This window comes from Sander lucioperca, chromosome 4, assembly GCF_008315115.2.
Source record: "Sander lucioperca isolate FBNREF2018 chromosome 4, SLUC_FBN_1.2, whole genome shotgun sequence".
Lineage (NCBI taxonomy): Eukaryota > Metazoa > Chordata > Actinopteri > Perciformes > Percidae > Sander > Sander lucioperca.
The window spans coordinates 43,857,107-43,875,333 of record NC_050176.1 but is presented as its reverse complement, the minus strand read 5'-3'; the positions used below and the strand labels follow the sequence as shown (position 1 = coordinate 43,875,333).

The following is an 18,227-nucleotide window of genomic DNA, read 5'->3' as shown; positions in this document are numbered from 1 at the left end:
CATGTTGTTTACATGTTAATGCATCACTAACAGCTATTACATAATATAGTATATAGAACAAACACTATAAAAGGGGATATTAAGATATAATCAGTACTTTGTCTTTAAGTAGCCTATATTTTGATGAAAACACTTTACTGGTAGGCTATGTACTTTTACTATTTTGAATGACTTTTACCAAAGCTTTACGTGTGAGAATTGGTACTCCTGACCAACTGGTGGCGGTAATCAACAAATAAAGGAGAAGATTAGGAAGAAGCGTGTGACGTCATTCCAGGGGCGCCAATTTTCTGCAGAAGTAGAAGCCAGAATCACAACAGGAAGGTTGTGAAAGGTGCCCTCGCCGTCTAAATAGGTAAGAATTTGCGTTGTTCGGATGTCATGATATATGCTGCTTTAATGATTTATCGCAAGAGCCTAAACTACTCGTTTAAAGAGATTGTTGTTCTGGTACAAATGTCAGTTTGAGTAGCTAGTTAGCAGAGAGACTAGCACTCAGCTAACGTTAACGTTTGAGTTCGTAAGCAACATAATACAGGAACGTTTACGTTACAAGAGCTGGAGCTAACACGTCTGTGTGTTCGAAATCTGTGTAGCTATATCATGGTACATTGTCAGGAGTTGTACATTGAGTAACGTTAAGATTTGAACATGATAAGTATTTAATTTGTGTTCTCTTTCAGCCAGCTGTCATGGACCTCAGTCCCTTTGAAACAGACAACTCGGTCAGCTGCCGACTGTCCTCTCAGATCCCTGATGTCTGCCGGACTGAGGACTGCTGTTTGGGCATTGACGAGGCCGGCAGGGGGCCTGTGCTGGGTATGCTGTTAGCTAGTTTTTCCGTAAACTAAAACTCAGTGTTTTAATTTAAGACTGCATCCTCACATCTTCTGTTGCAGTCATCCATTACTTATCATGGAGATACTGATTTTGTTGTATTGTATCACTGCATTGTGTGGCATGTGCTTCCCATCCCATATTTACAGTGTTTATGTTTTGTGATCCAGGGCCCATGGTGTATGGAATATGTTTCTGTCCAGTTTCCAAAAAGCAGGAGCTGAAGGAATCGAAAGTGGCAGGTAATCCTGTTGGCCTAGATCTGTGCTAGGATGTTGCAGTCTTTCTCAGCGTGATGCTTTAAACTCATGCTCACTGCTATCTTAATGAGAAAAATGTGAAGTTAGTCAATTCTCAGTCAGTCTTTTTCTTTGTCCAGGTAGTAAAAATACTTTATTCAATAAATAAGAATAATAAGCAAAACATCTTTTGATGCATTTTGTCATTCCCTTATCAGATTCAAAGACTCTATCAGAGGCAGAAAGAGAGAATCTTTTCCAAAAACTGGATGAAGCCAAAAGTTATTTAGGCTGGGCTCTGCAGATTCTCTCACCAAACACCATCTCTACCAGCATGTTACAGAGGTATGGAGCACATACAGTACTATGCACACAGATGTTTTTTTTTAGTTTTTTTTTTTTTTTTTTTAAGTAAACTCTTTTTATATTCAAACCCTGCCAAAATGTCTGCTTTTGTTAGGACAAAGTACAACCTGAACGCTCTTTCACATGATACAGCAATTGGTCTAATACAGTATGCCTTGGACAGTGGAGTACAGCTCACAGAGGTATGTAAACAAGTCATTCATGTGAATATAAAGGTGCACACCTAATGCTTTTGTTGGATTGTGTCTGTAAATTGTGTGCTATTCATGTGCTGCACAGTGCTGAAAGTCATAAATACATCAACTAATTCAAGATGGAAACATTCAACATTAGACTCAATCATCTTTTTTCTTTGCTCTTTCCTGTCTTACTTGGCCTGCCCTCCTCAACCTCCCTGGTTTTCTGCAGGTATTTGTGGACACAGTTGGCCCAGCAGAGAAGTATGAGGAGAAACTTTCAAAGCTGTTCCCAGGTATAAAGGTGACTGTGAGGCCAAAGGCTGACTCCCTCTTCCCCATCGTCAGTGCAGCCAGTATCTGTGCGAAGGTTAGTGACCACCAGCCACCTGGATCTCGGTTCATAGTTGTCATGACATCTTGCATGGATGTCCTAGTTACTTCAGTGGTTGTTAATTCAGGATCATAGCGCTAACAATTGCTGCTGCCTAGAAGCATTCTATAGTTTTTCTGATGCTATGTGCTGGTGTCAGGTGGCCAGGGATCGTGTTGTAAAGGGCTGGAACTTTGCTGAGGACCTGGGAGAGGTGGATGCAGACTACGGCTCAGGATACCCCAATGGTAACAGAAACCATTAATGGCTATTATAATCCTTCCATAATGACATCCATGTTTTAGAAATACTTAATATATTTAATAAAATCAGCATTTGAGTGCACTTACCCAAATAACCTATTAACAGGCATTTCTTTTTTTAAATTCTGTGTCATTGCTAATGTTACCTAAACAAGACTAAGATAGTTATAAATGCATTTATAAAGTGCATGACAAAAATATCCCTCTGCATTTTCAGACCCCAAGACTAAAGCGTGGCTGCTCAAGTACCTGGACCCAGTGTTCGGTTTCCCTCAGTTTGTTCGATTTAGCTGGAGCACTGCCCAAACCCTGATTGACAACAAGGGTGTGACTGTCCACTGGTAAAGAGCCTTCAAACTTGAATTTGACCAAAGTTATTGGATGTTTAAATGCAGAGTGTGCGTGCTTGCGTATGTGTGTGTCTCAACCCCTTTGATTTCCAGGTCATGCTTAATGTCTGTGCAAATCCTTTCGCGTTCAGGAGAAGACCTAACCACAGTGTAAAATCAGTGAATTGTTTTGTCAAATCTGTCCTCAGGGACGATGATGACGAGGATGGGGAGAAGGCGGCCCAGCGGCAGAACAACCGGTCCATGTTGGCCTACTTCGGTGCATCAGCTGGAGGTAACGACCAAAACCCGACACACCGCTTCTTTACTGAGCGGAGGCTGAAGAGCCTCGACACACTCTGAAGACAACACAGTAGAGGACACACGCGTATAGGAAATCATAAGCTCTGTGACATTTTCATATGCAGCCCAAACAGTGAGTCTTCGGCACGGATGTGGACTTTGATGAAACATTGTTTGTATCAACAATGCAGACGTAAATGAAGATCTTTATTTGTCCTTTTTGTACCTGTTTTTTTTTTTATACATTAAATAATGTTTAAAACTCATGTTTTGCTTCGCAAGAGCCTTTGTTTTAAAATTCTACACCATACTTGCAAAAGAAGGAAAAAGGCATAGTTAAGATTTTGTTGCAATCTTTAATGCTAATACTGCCCTCTGGTGGTAATATGACAAAATGCACCAGAGGTTTGATAGGCATGTTCAACATGAACCATTGTGGGTCCTAGCACAACCACGTTCTGATGGCTGACATAGACAAATGCTACATATCCACCATAATATGACAACCGCAGAGTAAAAACCACTCAGCACAGCTTGTTCCACATACACTTAAATCATAGTCATTCATCATGTATATCACATTATTTAGGCTACAGTACTGCATAAGGATCATGTTTTATCATCTATGTATCGGATGATACCCAGGACAGAGTTTTGGTGCATATACCAAAATGAGGAATATGAACATGTTACTAAAACAGAGAGTTGATTGCGATATATGATCTCAATGCTACATGGGAGAAATTCCTACACATTGGACCTTTTAAATACCGCAGTGTAATCTGTATTAACCCAACAAAGCACATTTGGCGTTGCATAGATCTTGAGATGTTTGCTAAGCTATCCAGTTGTTGATCCGACTCACATCCGCGGAGTGCTTCATCCTCATCTGACTGCAGGCTTCACACATACACAAGATCATATACAGCATCACATTCTGCTACGGGAACACAAAAGGCAGCTGGTTAAGAAGGGGTGTCCATATCATCAGAAAAATAAATACTTCATTGACTTGCCGAGCCTAACAAAAGGTTAACACAAAAAAATAAAGGCATGTCCATCTGTCCACTGTCACTGCTTTGATTTGTGTCTAGACTCTTGGATCGTCTTCCCACAGTTCATAGCTAAAGTGGAGATCGCAAACGAGGACAGGATCATAATCGAGCTTCCCACAAAATGAGATGACGCTCCTCTGAAGGTTGATCTCAGGCCTTTCCTGGGAAAGGTTTCTCTGTTGAAGGCTGCTGTGGCGTTTACTGTCTGGCCCACAGGCTCCATGGTTATAGATGTTGCTTGGACGTACGGAGGCTGAAGGCAAAGTCCACGAGCTCGTCTCGGGAGGTTGGATGTTTGGTCTGCTTCAGTCTCAGCAGGTGTCTGGATCTTTCTGTCCTGACCAACACGTCACAGGGCTTGATCTGTTGTGTTCCTTCTGATTGCTTTCTTGATGATTTACGTCCATTTATAACCTCCCCAGGCTCCTGATCTAATCCCTCTAAGTCGCCCGGTCTACTGCTGCGTCAATGGGATTTAAAAATAGTTAGCCCATGCCTGCAGAGGATCAAGGTGACGATCTTTCAGCATAAGACTGTCTACTTTAATTCTATTAGATCACCCTGCCTTTCTTCCTTGGTTAATGGATTTTTTATGAGATAGAAGCTTGTAATGAATAACTGTGTGTAAACATATAATTAGGAAAGGGCATGAACAATGATGACACTGTACGACAGGCGAGAGGTACGCAGTCATTCATGGTCATTTCCACATGCCTCGTTAGTTTCAATGCTGCAAATGTTTCTTTTCATATTCATCACAACTGAAAATAAGCTCTTTACTCCTCCAATATGCTCTCTATACATTTTGCAAGATAACATTTTATTAAAAAAAGATTAAATATCTTTCAAAGCATGTTTACAAAAAGTGGTTTTGTGAACCAAATGAAATAGCCCTGTCTTAGTAGACAATTAGGACCAACGTACTCGGGAGGAGAAGCAGATTAGAACTTGCTAGTTTGTTTTTCCATTGATTACGGGCTGTAATTGATGCAAGAAGAGCTGCCAGAATGAGTCACTGTTATCTACGACTCCTGTACATTTCTGAACAAGTACTGCTCCTTCCCTGAGAAAAGATCAATCAGTGATCCAGTCTGATTCGCAGCGAAGAAGAGTACATCTGGTTAAGAAACCATATGGGACAACTATACAATAAAATCCTCATTTAGCCAACAGCATTAGACAATTTTATCCAAAAAAATCTTTATTCTCCTTGCAGATTTTTTAAAGTTTTTTATATATATATATATATATATATATATATATATATATATATATATATATATATATATATACTAGTAGTATGTCCATCTACGTTTAGGGAGGCAAATAGGAAGATAATGTTGGATGGAATGCCTCAAATTAACAGACAAGTTGAAACAAGGAGTACAGTCTCAGCAAATTAATGTTATCTAATTGATAACGGATTAATCTTCTAAACCGTTTACAATGCAAAAATCCAAAACATTTTCTGATTCAAGACACTGGGAATTTGGGATGAGTGATTTTCATTATTTTCTGACATTGTATAGCCTAAAGTTAAACATTTAAGCGATTATTAAAAAAAAAAAACCCTTTATTAAAAAAAACCCATCACAAACCATCATATACTTCAACTATAGTTAACCCACAGCTTTACATTTTATCTGTAGTATTTGTATTATCTATGACAGCCAATGTGTCAAATTCTTTGAAACCAGCAAATCATACAGTATGTATTGGAAAAATGCTGTGTTACTGGCAAAAGAACCTTTCCATCAACATTTCCATCTATCCACTGAAAAAAAACGTCAACTTGTACTGTCAGCTGTAGCTTGTACACAGATTTCAGCACCAAGGACAGCTCCTCCTCACTGTGAACCAGGTCACAGGGGGTCAGCAGGTATCTAATCCCTGAGGTTGTTACACATAGTCCCAGTTTCTTTTCATGGAATCCCTTTAATTGTGCTAAATGGATTGCGCCGGTTCTTTTCCACTCCTGACATAGAAAGCTTTCATGAATGAATATGTGACGGCGATACTGTCTTGGTAGTGTGAGAGGCTTCAACTATGAGTCAGTAAAAAAGTACACAAAATAAATATTAGTGGCATATTGGAGTTATGTGTTCTCATATAACTTTTTGTTTTTCCTTTAAGGCCTGTCTGTACTCTCTGAGTTGTGTGTACAAATCCACACTGGCCATGTTTTCTTATTTGACTCGTTAGGCAAGCAAAACGGCACAAATATATTAGCTTTTAGACTGACAACAGGGTGTTCAAGCAGTAATTGCACAGTAAAGTTATTATTGATATAATGACTAATACTTAGGTTAGAAATGCAAAAGTGATTAGCTTACAGCAATAACAGATAACACCATGGACTTTGCACAAAAAGTCAGCAATATGGAAACATTTTTTTATTTTATTAAAAACTTATTTTGTTAGAGATTAAAAAGTTTCCATTCAAAATGAATTGTTTTTATGAGACCATCTACTAATGTCCAAACAACTAATACAAAATATTTGTAATACTGTTTATTGTGCAGTATAAGACACCTATGCTAATTAACTTATAATTAACTTGTAGTTAAAAAGTCAAGATAATGTCGCTGATTATGTTCCCGTTCAGTAGAAATTTAAATACAATCTGCTCTCTTATAAAATGTTTCCGATGGCAAAATGTAATTTGTAAATGTCATCTGTGTAAGTGACCTTTGAGGATTTCTTCATTAAACAGCAGAAACTTTTGCTAGGCATTACATGCTGGTGTCGTCAGTGATTCTTTAACAAATGAAATTGTCCTGGTTACAAATGTAAAGATCATTCAGCCATTTCCTCATAAGTCATCACTTTTATAATGATGTGTTTAAGTGTTACTACATGTATATTCCCACGGCTTCTGGTGCAATCTGATCTAAAGCTTCTTATCTGTGGATCAGCTGCGTTTCCCTGGTCTCCACAGACTTTGTTGTGCCTGGCCGTCAGATACAATTATCTCGGTCAATCTCCCTTAGGTGCCCTGGAATTTTTCTCAACATAAGTCGTTCATTTTAATTGGAATAGCAGATCCTTTCCACATGGTGGCCCTATTGCCTCAAAATGAAAGCTGCTCTATTTTATAGCCATGTGAAAATTTCAGTACATAAGTAGAAGAATTTTGGGTTGCACTTGAACAAGCTCATATTAACTTGAACAAAACAAAAAAAGACAGTAAAATCATACAATGCAACATAGCCAAGAACATATAAAAGGTGCTGATCATGCCATATGAAAACTGGTGTGAAAGCAACTGGATCTGTACTGCCGCTGTGAAGGTAATAACCACAATTTCACTGTATTACATCTTTCTTGTGTTGCTGCCATAGACTGTATGGTTGCTGCCAATTGATGCTTGTATTTCTTCCGATTCATTTTAGTACAAAACATGCAACCTGCATGTTTTACTGGAGCAAACATTCGTCCTTTGCTAGGCCAAAGGTTCAAATATGAGGTCCAAACAATGCCAGCAAAATATACTTACATAAAAGTCAATGTGTTACCCCTAACTTTTTGTACAATTAGACCACACTATGATTTATTTAAAACTTCACATAGACATCCTAGTGGCTTAACTTGAGAAATTACACTGCTTTGATGATATTTTATACATTCAGTCTTCTGCCTTCACTATTTGTGTAGGTGTACACCTGTACCGCAAGCTAAATACATTTCCAATTAAGGTTGGAGACGCTGTTGGTCTTTTTTTTTCTATTTTTTTTACTGGAAGCAATTGTGAGACTGTGAAAACAGTATTGGACAACAAATCCTCTGATTGTTAGTGATTACATATCAAAGATACCATAAACAAGAGTACTGAGACCAAAGGTATTGTAACAAGACAAAGAGTCTACAGCCATGCTAGTGGCTCTGTGAGGCTGTAATGCTCATTGGAAAGAAAACCGTACTGTTAAACTACTCCAAAGTATTGGACCAATTAAATCTTGATGACGCTAGATAAATAAATCAGGGGATCAACCATGAATGTGTTTACCAAACCCCCCCCCCCCGGGGATTAATAAAGTAATTCTTCACACAGCTAATATAATGGCTAAACAAAAATGCTAGAATAAATAAATAGTACCAACAAATAATGCCTCAAAAAGGGAATTTGAGGAGTTGATACGAGATGCCAGTTAATATTTGCTTGGTCACAGGTTTGACAAAATGGTGGATGTAACTGTCAGTTAAACTGCTAGCTGTAGAACTGTGCCAGTAGGTGTTGCTATAGCAACAGAATGTTGAACTAAGAACAGAATTCACATTACATACTTTATGCTCTTAAGTTTCATACAGATCAAAACCTAACTGGTCAGATCATATGAAAAACCCTCACTATGACTAATGTGACAAACTCTGGAGAGTACTTCCATCGAAACATTTGTGATTAAAAGCGTTGATGTAAAATAAATATATAATACATGCAAGCAGAAATAACTTTCTATCTTTACAGAGATAACGAGGACAGAAACCCACTTAACCAATCAAGCTGCATATACATACATTATCTCTGCATCTTGAACTCCTTCCTGTCTTCCCTCCATCTTAGTTGGGTTTATGTATGTATGATGAGGCACCCACGAGACCGCTGATCGTATTGTGTTTTATTTAGAGAAGCTCCTCTTCCCAGACTCGGCTTTTAGCACAGCTGTAGTCTGTGACCCACTTCTACACAGACAGGGTTAGAAATGAGGAGTAGATGGAAGCTGAGAGGAGGAGAAAGGAGGTGTTTTAAGGGAGCAGATTTGCAGTATAAGGAGAGTTAATGGATGAGAGTGAATGGATAAATGATGACAATAGGGGGAGTTTGGGGATAAAGGATTAGGAGCTGTTGACAAATAGGTAATTGAACATAGGTAAATTGTTGATGCCTTAGCTGTAACTGCCTAAATACTATACTTAGAAAGGCAGAATAGATATAGTTATGTAGTAGTTATGGTCCAATATAGACATTTTTCTCACAGCAGACATTTTGACTTCTAAAAGGAAGGAAAGCAAAATGATTTCAGGGCCTTGGTATTGTGCATGCACTCAATGGCACTCAGAGTCATCATTAATATTAATTTCACATGTGCTTTATCTGCTTCGGCAAGTCAAGGGGTTTATGGAGTGTGAATCATGGCTACCGAGTTTGTGTACTGAATGTAATGCTGTTTTATTAGATCACTGAAATAAGTAAACATAATGTACGCAACATCAAGTTGGTAATTAAAACTTACAGACAATAACAATGTAAACGTTGCTTCTCTTAACACAATCACAAATACAAACACTGCTACAAAGTCAGGTCATGTTAGGTTGAATGCCAATTAGTAACAGCTAGTCAGCTGTAGGTTGCCCATGGGCGCTTATATGTGGATGTTCACAGTAACAGAGATAAACAGAGCTTCAAAAAGGCCAAATCACCACCGCGCAATGTGAAGGAGCTTCTTTCAAATGACAAAATCAGAAAGCTGCATTGAATATCTTCACATAATCTTTTTGTGAAGATGTATTGTGTGTGATGACTCATTATTAGGGATGATTTTAAAATGCACTGTGGGGACACAGTCATAATAAATGAGGTATGTCTGAATTAGCAGACGCAGCCTTCAGCCTCAAGGGCGTTTGGAGTGAATTATATTCTAATGCGGCCATGTAGTTTTGTCCCTGCTCCTGTGTTTAGTTGGGTTGACTGCTTATAAAATTATCAACACATTGTATGATGTAGAGCTGAAACAATTAGTTGCTTAATCGATTAGTCCACTTGTTCTGAAACTGGTGGCTGGTATGGGTGTACTTTAACTATGCTAGCAAATCTACTTTGCTACCCTGACACTTTTTTGCAACTTGGCTCGTTTAATTCTGAGTTTTCCCAAACTAGTTTGGCATTATGTTTTTTTTTGAGAATCACTGGATTAGTCAGTCGCCAGAAAATGTAAAATGTATATGCAACAATTTTGATGACCAATTAATCATAATTTAAAATGGCAAAACATTCACTGGTTTCAGCGTCTCAAATGTGAATATTTTCTGGTTGTCTTAGTCTTCCATAGCCCTTTTTGCACGGGACTAGTATTACCAGGGGACCTCTAATAATTTGTAATAGTTACAGAGATCGTCTGTGATCTTAATCCCGTACGAATCATCCATTTCTGTAATTTGTTAACTAAAAATTCTACCGCAAACTACCATATTTCGCCAAACAAACGTGAATCGGTATCTCCTTGATTTGGGGTTGTATTGGCTGTGTTAGCAATTATAGATAAAAGTTTTAACAGAGCCTTGACATCCTATGTGGGGAATAATATCAGTAAATTTGAGTAACTTCGCTATCCTGTGCGAATGCACCGCACGACACAGACGTGAGGGAGTCATTTTTAAATCACATGATATGCCCTGGTAATACTAGTCCTGTGCGAATAGGGCAATTTCTCAATTGAGAAAACAATCAGCAGATTAGTCTCTAAAGAAAATAATTGCTAGTTGCAGCTATGGCCTCAAAATAACCACAGAGTTAAATCAACACCTCTCTGACACAAAATAACTTAATACGTTTCACAAAGAGTGATTGCTGGGCTATTGGACTGGATTATATTGAGTTTTCCAGGTGTTTAATGTCATTTTGTAAATTTAAACACACACAAACACACAGACACACACACACACACACACACAATACAGGGGGAGGCACTTGCAGTCTATGAAGAGATGTGAGCTGACGTGGCTCTTGTACAGGCTTACCAGAAAGGGAAATGGGATCGCACAAGCTGCAGGCATATCCCAAATCCCTGTCCTGCCAAGCTTTATGGCTGCCGAGAGCTGACCCCCTGTCACCTCCCTCGGGGCATCCTTTGAAAAAGGGTGACATCATTTTTGAGAGCTTTTTTGCCCAGAGCAGTATGAGAAAGTCTTTGTCTATTGAAACTGTGCCCTGTAAGGTTTCTACACAGCTGCTTCCTCCCCCCTCCCCAAATCTCACAGCACCTAATGAACAAAAAAGATGTAAAATTCATGTGCATTCATTAATTATTTAATATTAATAAGAAAAGCAGCATAGGCTAAATGTGCTACAGACGTCAGACAAGCTGGAAACTGGGTCACATCCCAGAAACTTGATTCACCTGCTGACACCAATGGACATGTAGCCTGGGTCCCAGTTTATTCTAATGCCTTCTTTAGTATTAGATCAGTATGAGCTTTAAAAAGGCCAATGCCAATATGATTGGATTTACGTATAATGTGTATACATTTGACCATGTTCTCCTGCTGACAAGTTCCCCAGCACATATTACTGTAGGCAGGTGGACAAGCTTTGTAAACAGCCATTAGACACTGAAACTTTTAATAAAACTTTCAAATTATATTACTAATAGATGGTTTTAGTGTAGTGTTACAAATAATTTCAGCATACTCGTTTGAAATCTCACTCAATAATTTCCAGATTAACATCTGATTGTTGCAAGAATTTGTGGACTGTTATGATAATTAATAGATTAAAATGTATCCTCTTAAAGAAATGATAATTTCACGAAAGCACAACATCAGAGTCTTATAACAATTATTCATGGCTTCATTCAAGTGTGGGGCACTCCACCGAAATTACACATACATTTAAAGTTTATTCGTCTCGAGGAGCACTACTCAACCTGTGAAAAGAGTTTCATAATATCCTTTATGGCTCTTGAGGGAGCTTTGAAAGAAGTGGGCATTTAGGATGTCCCCCTTAAGACACTATTGAGTTGCATCATGGGAAATGAAGGATCCAGTGGTTTTGGAAATTGATTCATATTTAAAGTTAGGATAACTTGGCCAGTGATGCTTCTATTTTGACCATAGTGTTAAATCTGTCTTTAGTGAGTTCTCTACATTTATAGAAGTGCAATACTAAATCGCTGGAGTAATCCTTTATGTGAGGAAACGGTCCAGACCTGTAAATACTTGATGATTGAGATTTCATGTGGCCATTTGAAAAACATCATATGTACTGTCTACTTAAAGTAATCCCGACATCCCTTTGTCACAATCCGTTCTAAAATTATTTGCAAAACAGAGATCTCTCACATGCGATACTAAACAAATCCCCAAAATGATGATATTATCATTCATCATGATTTCTTTAAACTATGCCATCTGGAAGGCTTTTAAGATTGCCTGTAAGGAATTTGGTTCTATTCCAGAAGCCATAAAACTCATGGGCAACAGGGTTAAGGGGAGTTTTAGAAGGATTTTTGGAAATAAAAGCCTAATATTGGTACCAAAGTGTTACTGTGACCTTTATTTTATTGAGCCATAGAGCTGAAACGTCATTAATTGATTAGTCGATAGACATAAAATGAATTATTAATAATGTTATAATTTATTAATAATAATCATCATCCTCTATAACAACATAAATAAATAAAATACAACAAAACAAAGCGTAAATGCGAAATGTTTGCCGCTTCCAGCTTCTCAAATGTTCATCATTGTTCTATCATTTGCTGCTTTTATTGGGTCATATGTGATAATAATTTTAATTCTACAGGGTTTTGGACTGTTCATTTAACAAAATAAATCTTTTGAATACATCATCTTGGGCTTTGTAAAATTGTGATGGACATTTACTCATTTTTTGACATTTCATAGATTACGATAATGGATTATTCTAGAAAAAGAAATGTGCAGATTCATTGACAAAAAACACTGCAGTCTTCTTTTTTAACAAAACATATGCTGCTGTTACACCATTAGATGAGTGCGTTATCTTTGTGTGGTTGAGAGTGGGAGACTTAAAGTGGTGGGGGGGTGCTGAGGTTGAACCCATAGTGATCTGGGGGTGAGAGGGACTAAAGCCTGCCAGCTCCTTCTGCTCAGAGAGAAACAGGGAACATTAAGATCATCCTCCTAAAAGCCACTAAGTCTCCCTCTTGTCTCCTGCTGTCCTAATTCTGGAGCCGGACCAGCTACCCGGCCTCTTGTGTGTTTTTCTCTCCACATTGATCCGTCCCATCAGCCACCTTTGACCAACTCAGTTTTCTCGCTTTCTTTCTTGTGAGAATGTTAACAGTGAAACATGGGCGCCTGGGTACGTAAGTTGGTAGAGCGCGCGCCCATATATAGAGGTTACTTGTCGACGCAGTGGCTGCGGGCTCGACTCCGACCTGCGACCCTTTGCTGCATGTCGTTCCCCCCCTCTCTCCCCTGTCATGTCTTCAGCTGTCCTGTCAAAATGGGGGCCAAAAGTGCCCAAAAAATTATCTAAAAAAAACAGTGAAACATCATCCTGACAAACCCACCACATTGTATAAACACGGTGATGGACTTTGACCCGTTTCAGTATATTCAGTGATTACTACTGCTTAGTGATGCCTTTTCCTTTAGTATTGATCAGGGAATGCATTCATTTCATTGACAATACATCTACAGACTCAGTGGGGACGGGACGGTTCAGTTTGAATGAATACCAGACCTGCAGAAGACATGCAAATTTCAGTTAATATGTCAACAGCACTCAAGATCTTCACCATGGTTGGAATCTGTTGTTATGCCAGCGTTCATTCATTAACATTTGGATCAGGGATGCAAGTAACTAAAGGGTGAGGAGCTGTGAAATGTTATGTGGCAGTGAATCCCATGTGTGACAGGTGTGAATGCTGAATAATGCATAAACCTTGGTGCCATTTTTCATTGGAATAGCAACAGAAGCATGACGGCAGGCTGTGTTGACTGTTAATTCAGACACATGTACAGTGTATGGGCATAAACATTTTGACAAAGCACCTTGAAGTAACTAAGTAACTCTTTATGCAAAAATTCTGCAAAGGAACTGGGTTCATGTTAGATTGGGTGCCAAGTTAGCAGCATTTGTCAACCCCATGGAGAGTGCTGCATGTGAATTTCAACCTGCTGTTTGTTGATGTACTTTGTCTGTGAGAGGGCCATATGGAAAAAAATGCTATATCATTGTATGCCTTATGTAATTTTATATTATGATTTTAAAAAAAATAGTTGCAACTATTTTCATAATCAAGTGATGGCTAAAAAAAAAGAAAAGCCAATCATTCACTGTTCCAACTTGTGATAATTTTCCATTTCTTTGTTTTATATCATGTCTTTGGGTTTTGGATGGTCGATCAGACAATCTGAAGATATCATATTGGGTTCTGGGATTTTGTGATGGCCCTTTTTGTATTATTTTCTGACATTTTGTAGACCAAACAACTAATCCATAAATTGAGAAACATCGTCATCAGATTAATTAAAAACTGTTACTGAATAAAATAACCAGTCACGAATGATGGTTTTTGACTCATCCAGTTAATTAAAAACGTGACAATTTATGAAGGTAGTTGATCACATTGATGCAAAAATCACAGAGAAATTGATATAGCCATCAAACAGTGTTTATTGGTTTGCAACAGTGCTCACAATGGCCTAGCACAGCTAGAGATATATAGATACCACAATGTAAATGGTACAGTTGACAAATGTGTATCATCTCATAATAGCGCTGTAACTAACATTTATTTTCATTATCAATTAATCTGCCAATCCTTTTTTTGATGAATCGTTTGGTCTGTGAAATGTCAATAATAGTGAAAAAAAAATGCCAATCACAAATTCACAGAGCCCAATTGGAACATCTTCTAATTTCTTCTCTGACCAAAAGTCACAAACCAAAGATATTAAAATGAGGCTGTTTGATATGACAAACTGAAGCAGCAAATCCCTGCAATTTGAGATGCTGTTACCTGTAGCTTTTTCACCACTTCTTTTTTGCTTAAAAAAAAAAAGAATGATGCAGATTTTCTTTTTAACCGTCGATCGATTAATCACCTAGCCTAATTGTTAGCCCTATACTGCCCAACCCTATAGCTTCAAATATGTTGACATTATTTCAAGACTTGCCTTTGAAATGCTAAATAGTTTTGCAGTTTTTTGGGGGGCTAATGTAGCCTACCTGGAATGTGAGTAAAGATGATTGGCCTCTTTGGAAATGTTGGCTTGAAAACTTGTACATCAAAAACCACTTCCATAGCTGACGCAAGCATCTGGTCGCTAAAGGGTTAAACGTCATTTGGTAGTAGGAAGTGGGTGGTAAGAGCTAAGGATGGAGCGAAGCCTGTGTAGCGACCACAGATCATTGTTCGCGAGAAAATCAATGTTACACCAGAGAAGAACAGAGTGAACCCATCGTGTACCTGTGAGAACACGGGAAAACGGACACATCTGTTTACAGGAGGACGAAAACGTGAAGTGATCAACCTGCTTTCAGTGCCGATGTGTGTGTGTGTCTTTGAACAGAGGGACATATAGACTCGCTACAGCTTTTCATTGATCTCGCCGTTTTCAATGCACAGAAGCTCTGAGTGGATGTGACATATAATCGAGATTTGTAGTTGTGCAATAATGTGCAATAGGTCTGCAAAGAAGTCCGTGTACATGGATGCACTTGTCCCTTCTCAGCATATAGACTGTGCTTGAATGTGGTTTGGCTGCCTGTGGACTCCTCTAACATGTAGCGGATTGTAGACCGACAGAGGATCGTTGTGATAGAAGCATTTTAAAGGATGAAAGTAGTTGAATGGATTGCTGTTGGCTGTTCCTGGTGCAATGAGCTAACTGTAGTTTTAAAAGATTGTTTTTGAATAGAGATTCGCACTAGATGTTTTGGAGGGGGTGAAAGATGTGTGCAAACTTGTTTGGTTTATCTAATATGTGGTGTGATAAGCTTCGGTCTGACATAGGCTGTTTGGGGGTTTTCTTCTCAGTCTCTCAGCTGGACTTGAGTTCATGCAGTGCACGCTGATCCCACCGTGCAGCCTCTCGCTTATTCAGCAGTTCCCACCACAGAGTAGCCTAGTCTGTCAGTCTCTGTCAGTCTCTGCCAGCAAGGGATGTGGGCTGGGGTCGAGCACAGGAGCGGCACTTTGATATACTTTGGTAGAGATAGGCTAATTGATAGTGTATTTTTGTGGTTGTAACGCGAGAGGAGATTTCTCGTATGGTATAATTTACCAAATTGAATATAATAGCACCAATTAGACAATTAACAGATGCTACCTGCTTATCGCTGGTAAATTATGTTATAAGCAGCCGACACTCTGCCAAGCATTTCGGTTAAGTAGTAAATTGATTCTCGCTGAAAGCCACGCGAGAGTGGGGTTTCTTCTCGCTGCCGTCACCAGTAGCCCACGAGACACTGACAGGTGTGAAGACGTACACCCGCCATGGATGATTCTGGGATCATCCGAAGACGAAGGCTGCAGGTGAGAACTTTTTTTTTTTTTTTTTTAACCTCATTTGTCCCCATATTGCATATATATTACAGTCTATTATATGAATGCTGTAGAAAATCATAGACCACGTGTCTTTATATTTCAGAATAAGTGCAGGTGTTAGAAATATGTCATAGTTACCAATACTGGCACTAGTCTTAATTCTTTGAATTAATTTAATTAATTGTGTTTAAATTAATGTATTCCTTTAAACACATTTTATCTATGCTTTCAAAGTAATCCCAGGATGTATAGTCCCATGAGTGAGTTCATGAAAGTAGTAGGAAAAGGCACAGGACCATAAAACATGAAGGTGTGGAGTCAGATGATTTACTGCACAAAACAGCAACTTTTCAGATAGGAGTGGGCAACATGAAAACCCCTCTATCACAGTCATTTTATATTGCAATATCAATATATAGGCTTACATATTATAGTCACATGTCTGGAAAATCAAATTAGAAACTTTATATGGCTAGATTAAAAACGTTGACTATTTTTGCCAAATACTAATTATATAATAATTTGTAACATTGTCCTCAATGGCTATACCCAGAGATAATGAAGGGGTAGCTACCCCATTAAAAACAGTATGGCAACATCTTTGTAGAGAAACTCTTCTGAATATATTGACCCAATAAAGTTTTGGAATAACTTGTAAAGGTAGCACAAATAAGTACAGTGGTTGACAGACCTGTTTTCTGACAGTTTTAGATTCACAGTAGTCTCGCTTTTCCAGACCATCCATACGCTGTGAAACGGAGGAGGGTCTGGTTAGTCTACACAGCATTCTGGGATGGGAGAAAATCATGCTCTGGTTTATTGGCATTTCTTTAAACCAATCACAATCGTCATGGGCGGCGCTAAGCTCTGCACGGAGCTGCTGTAAAATAGTCGTATGAGAGAAAACTCAGATTGGACAGTCTCAATTTACCCTGCAGAGATCTGAGGAGCAGTCAACCATAGTCCTCATAAATCCACCAGAGTTTAAAATTCCAACACAAAGAAAGCAGAAGGAAACGGAAATTGGCGAAAAATAAATGCATCCAGCGGAATTTCCTGCAGCAAGGATATAGACTAGATTCACAGTAATATTTATGCAAGTCTATAATAACCAGTCATATGTTGGGTCTAGGCTGCTGAAAGGGACATCTTGTACAATATGACAGACACAGGAAGGCACAAGTAAAAGAGTCCTTCGAGGCTTTCCCCTGTTGTGGGCACTTGTGTGAATTTAATCAAATGAGGCAGGCAAAGCTCACTATGCAGGGTCTTTGTCTGCCAGTCCTCTGCTGCAAGATATATCTGCCAAGATACTTTGGAGTTAGTCTACGGACAATTTAAAGGAACAATATGTAATATTTCTGCATTAAAATGTCTAAAAACCGACTATACCTACTGTATATTATATATTTTGTTGAGTTGTGTACTTACATTATCCCAAATGTTTCCAACATTGTTCAAATCCAGACAAATCTGTAGTTTTATTTCAATGACATGGGACTTTTCGTTTGGTTGCCTCATATACCCTTTGACCCCTCTAGTTACTCTAACTTCCGTCAAAACACGGGATACACCAGATGATACATTCGTGAACAGATAAACTTTAATCAGCAATGGTGTTTACAGTAACAATGAAAACTACAACTCCCATAATCCCACGCATCTTCACGACGTCATCCAAAGTCTGTGTTTACATCTATTGTTTTGATTGAGAGAACGCTAGCGGCAGAAAATGACATATTGTACCTTTAATTCTAAGGAATACAAGGCTATCTGCTGCCTACCTCTACCACAGCTCTACCTGTAATTGAACTGTACTTATTTAACTGTTTGTTGAAGATTTCTTCTCAACTGTATCTAATGACATGTAGACTAAGGCTTTTGGTAGTTGTTTGCTGTTAAAGTGCAGGGAGATACAGTAACAATATGAAAGAGAGAAAAATGGCCATCAAGACTCCCTTAAAACCAAGCTGACATATTCAAACAGCTTGTTTTGTGTAACCACCACTCTAAAACATCATGCACAACTAAA

At 38.6% G+C, this 18,227-nt stretch overlaps 2 protein-coding genes across 6 annotated transcripts in view; both read left to right on the top strand.

Annotated features, from left to right (window-relative positions):
• The first annotated feature begins 222 nt into the window (after positions 1–222).
• On the top strand, positions 223–3,152 carry rnaseh2a (ribonuclease H2, subunit A). Of its 4 annotated transcripts, none has more exons than XM_031286008.2 (9): positions 223–334; positions 684–819; positions 1,008–1,079; positions 1,295–1,421; positions 1,537–1,624; positions 1,851–1,988; positions 2,152–2,239; positions 2,472–2,595; positions 2,793–3,152. In XM_031286008.2, exons 2-9 carry the CDS (start codon positions 693–695, stop codon positions 2,944–2,946), a joined length of 918 nt encoding a protein of 305 aa, XP_031141868.1. In that variant the 5' UTR covers positions 223–334; positions 684–692; the 3' UTR covers positions 2,947–3,152. The 4 variants fall into 4 exon arrangements, with proteins under 4 accessions (XP_031141868.1, XP_031141869.1, XP_035856131.1 ...); XM_031286009.2 differs by having other exon boundaries at positions 241–354; XM_036000238.1 differs by having other exon boundaries at positions 273–334; positions 688–819.
• Positions 3,153–14,992: 11,840 nt separating this feature from the next.
• mast1a (microtubule associated serine/threonine kinase 1a) overlaps positions 14,993–18,227 on the top strand; it is a 74,041-nt gene continuing 70,806 nt past the window's right edge. For both annotated transcript variants that reach the window (XM_031285908.2, XM_031285907.2), the window contains exon 1: positions 14,993–16,183. In XM_031285908.2, coding sequence (XP_031141768.1) covers positions 16,145–16,183 — 39 coding nt within the window. In that variant the 5' untranslated portion in view covers positions 14,993–16,144. The remainder of the gene's footprint in view (positions 16,184–18,227) is intronic.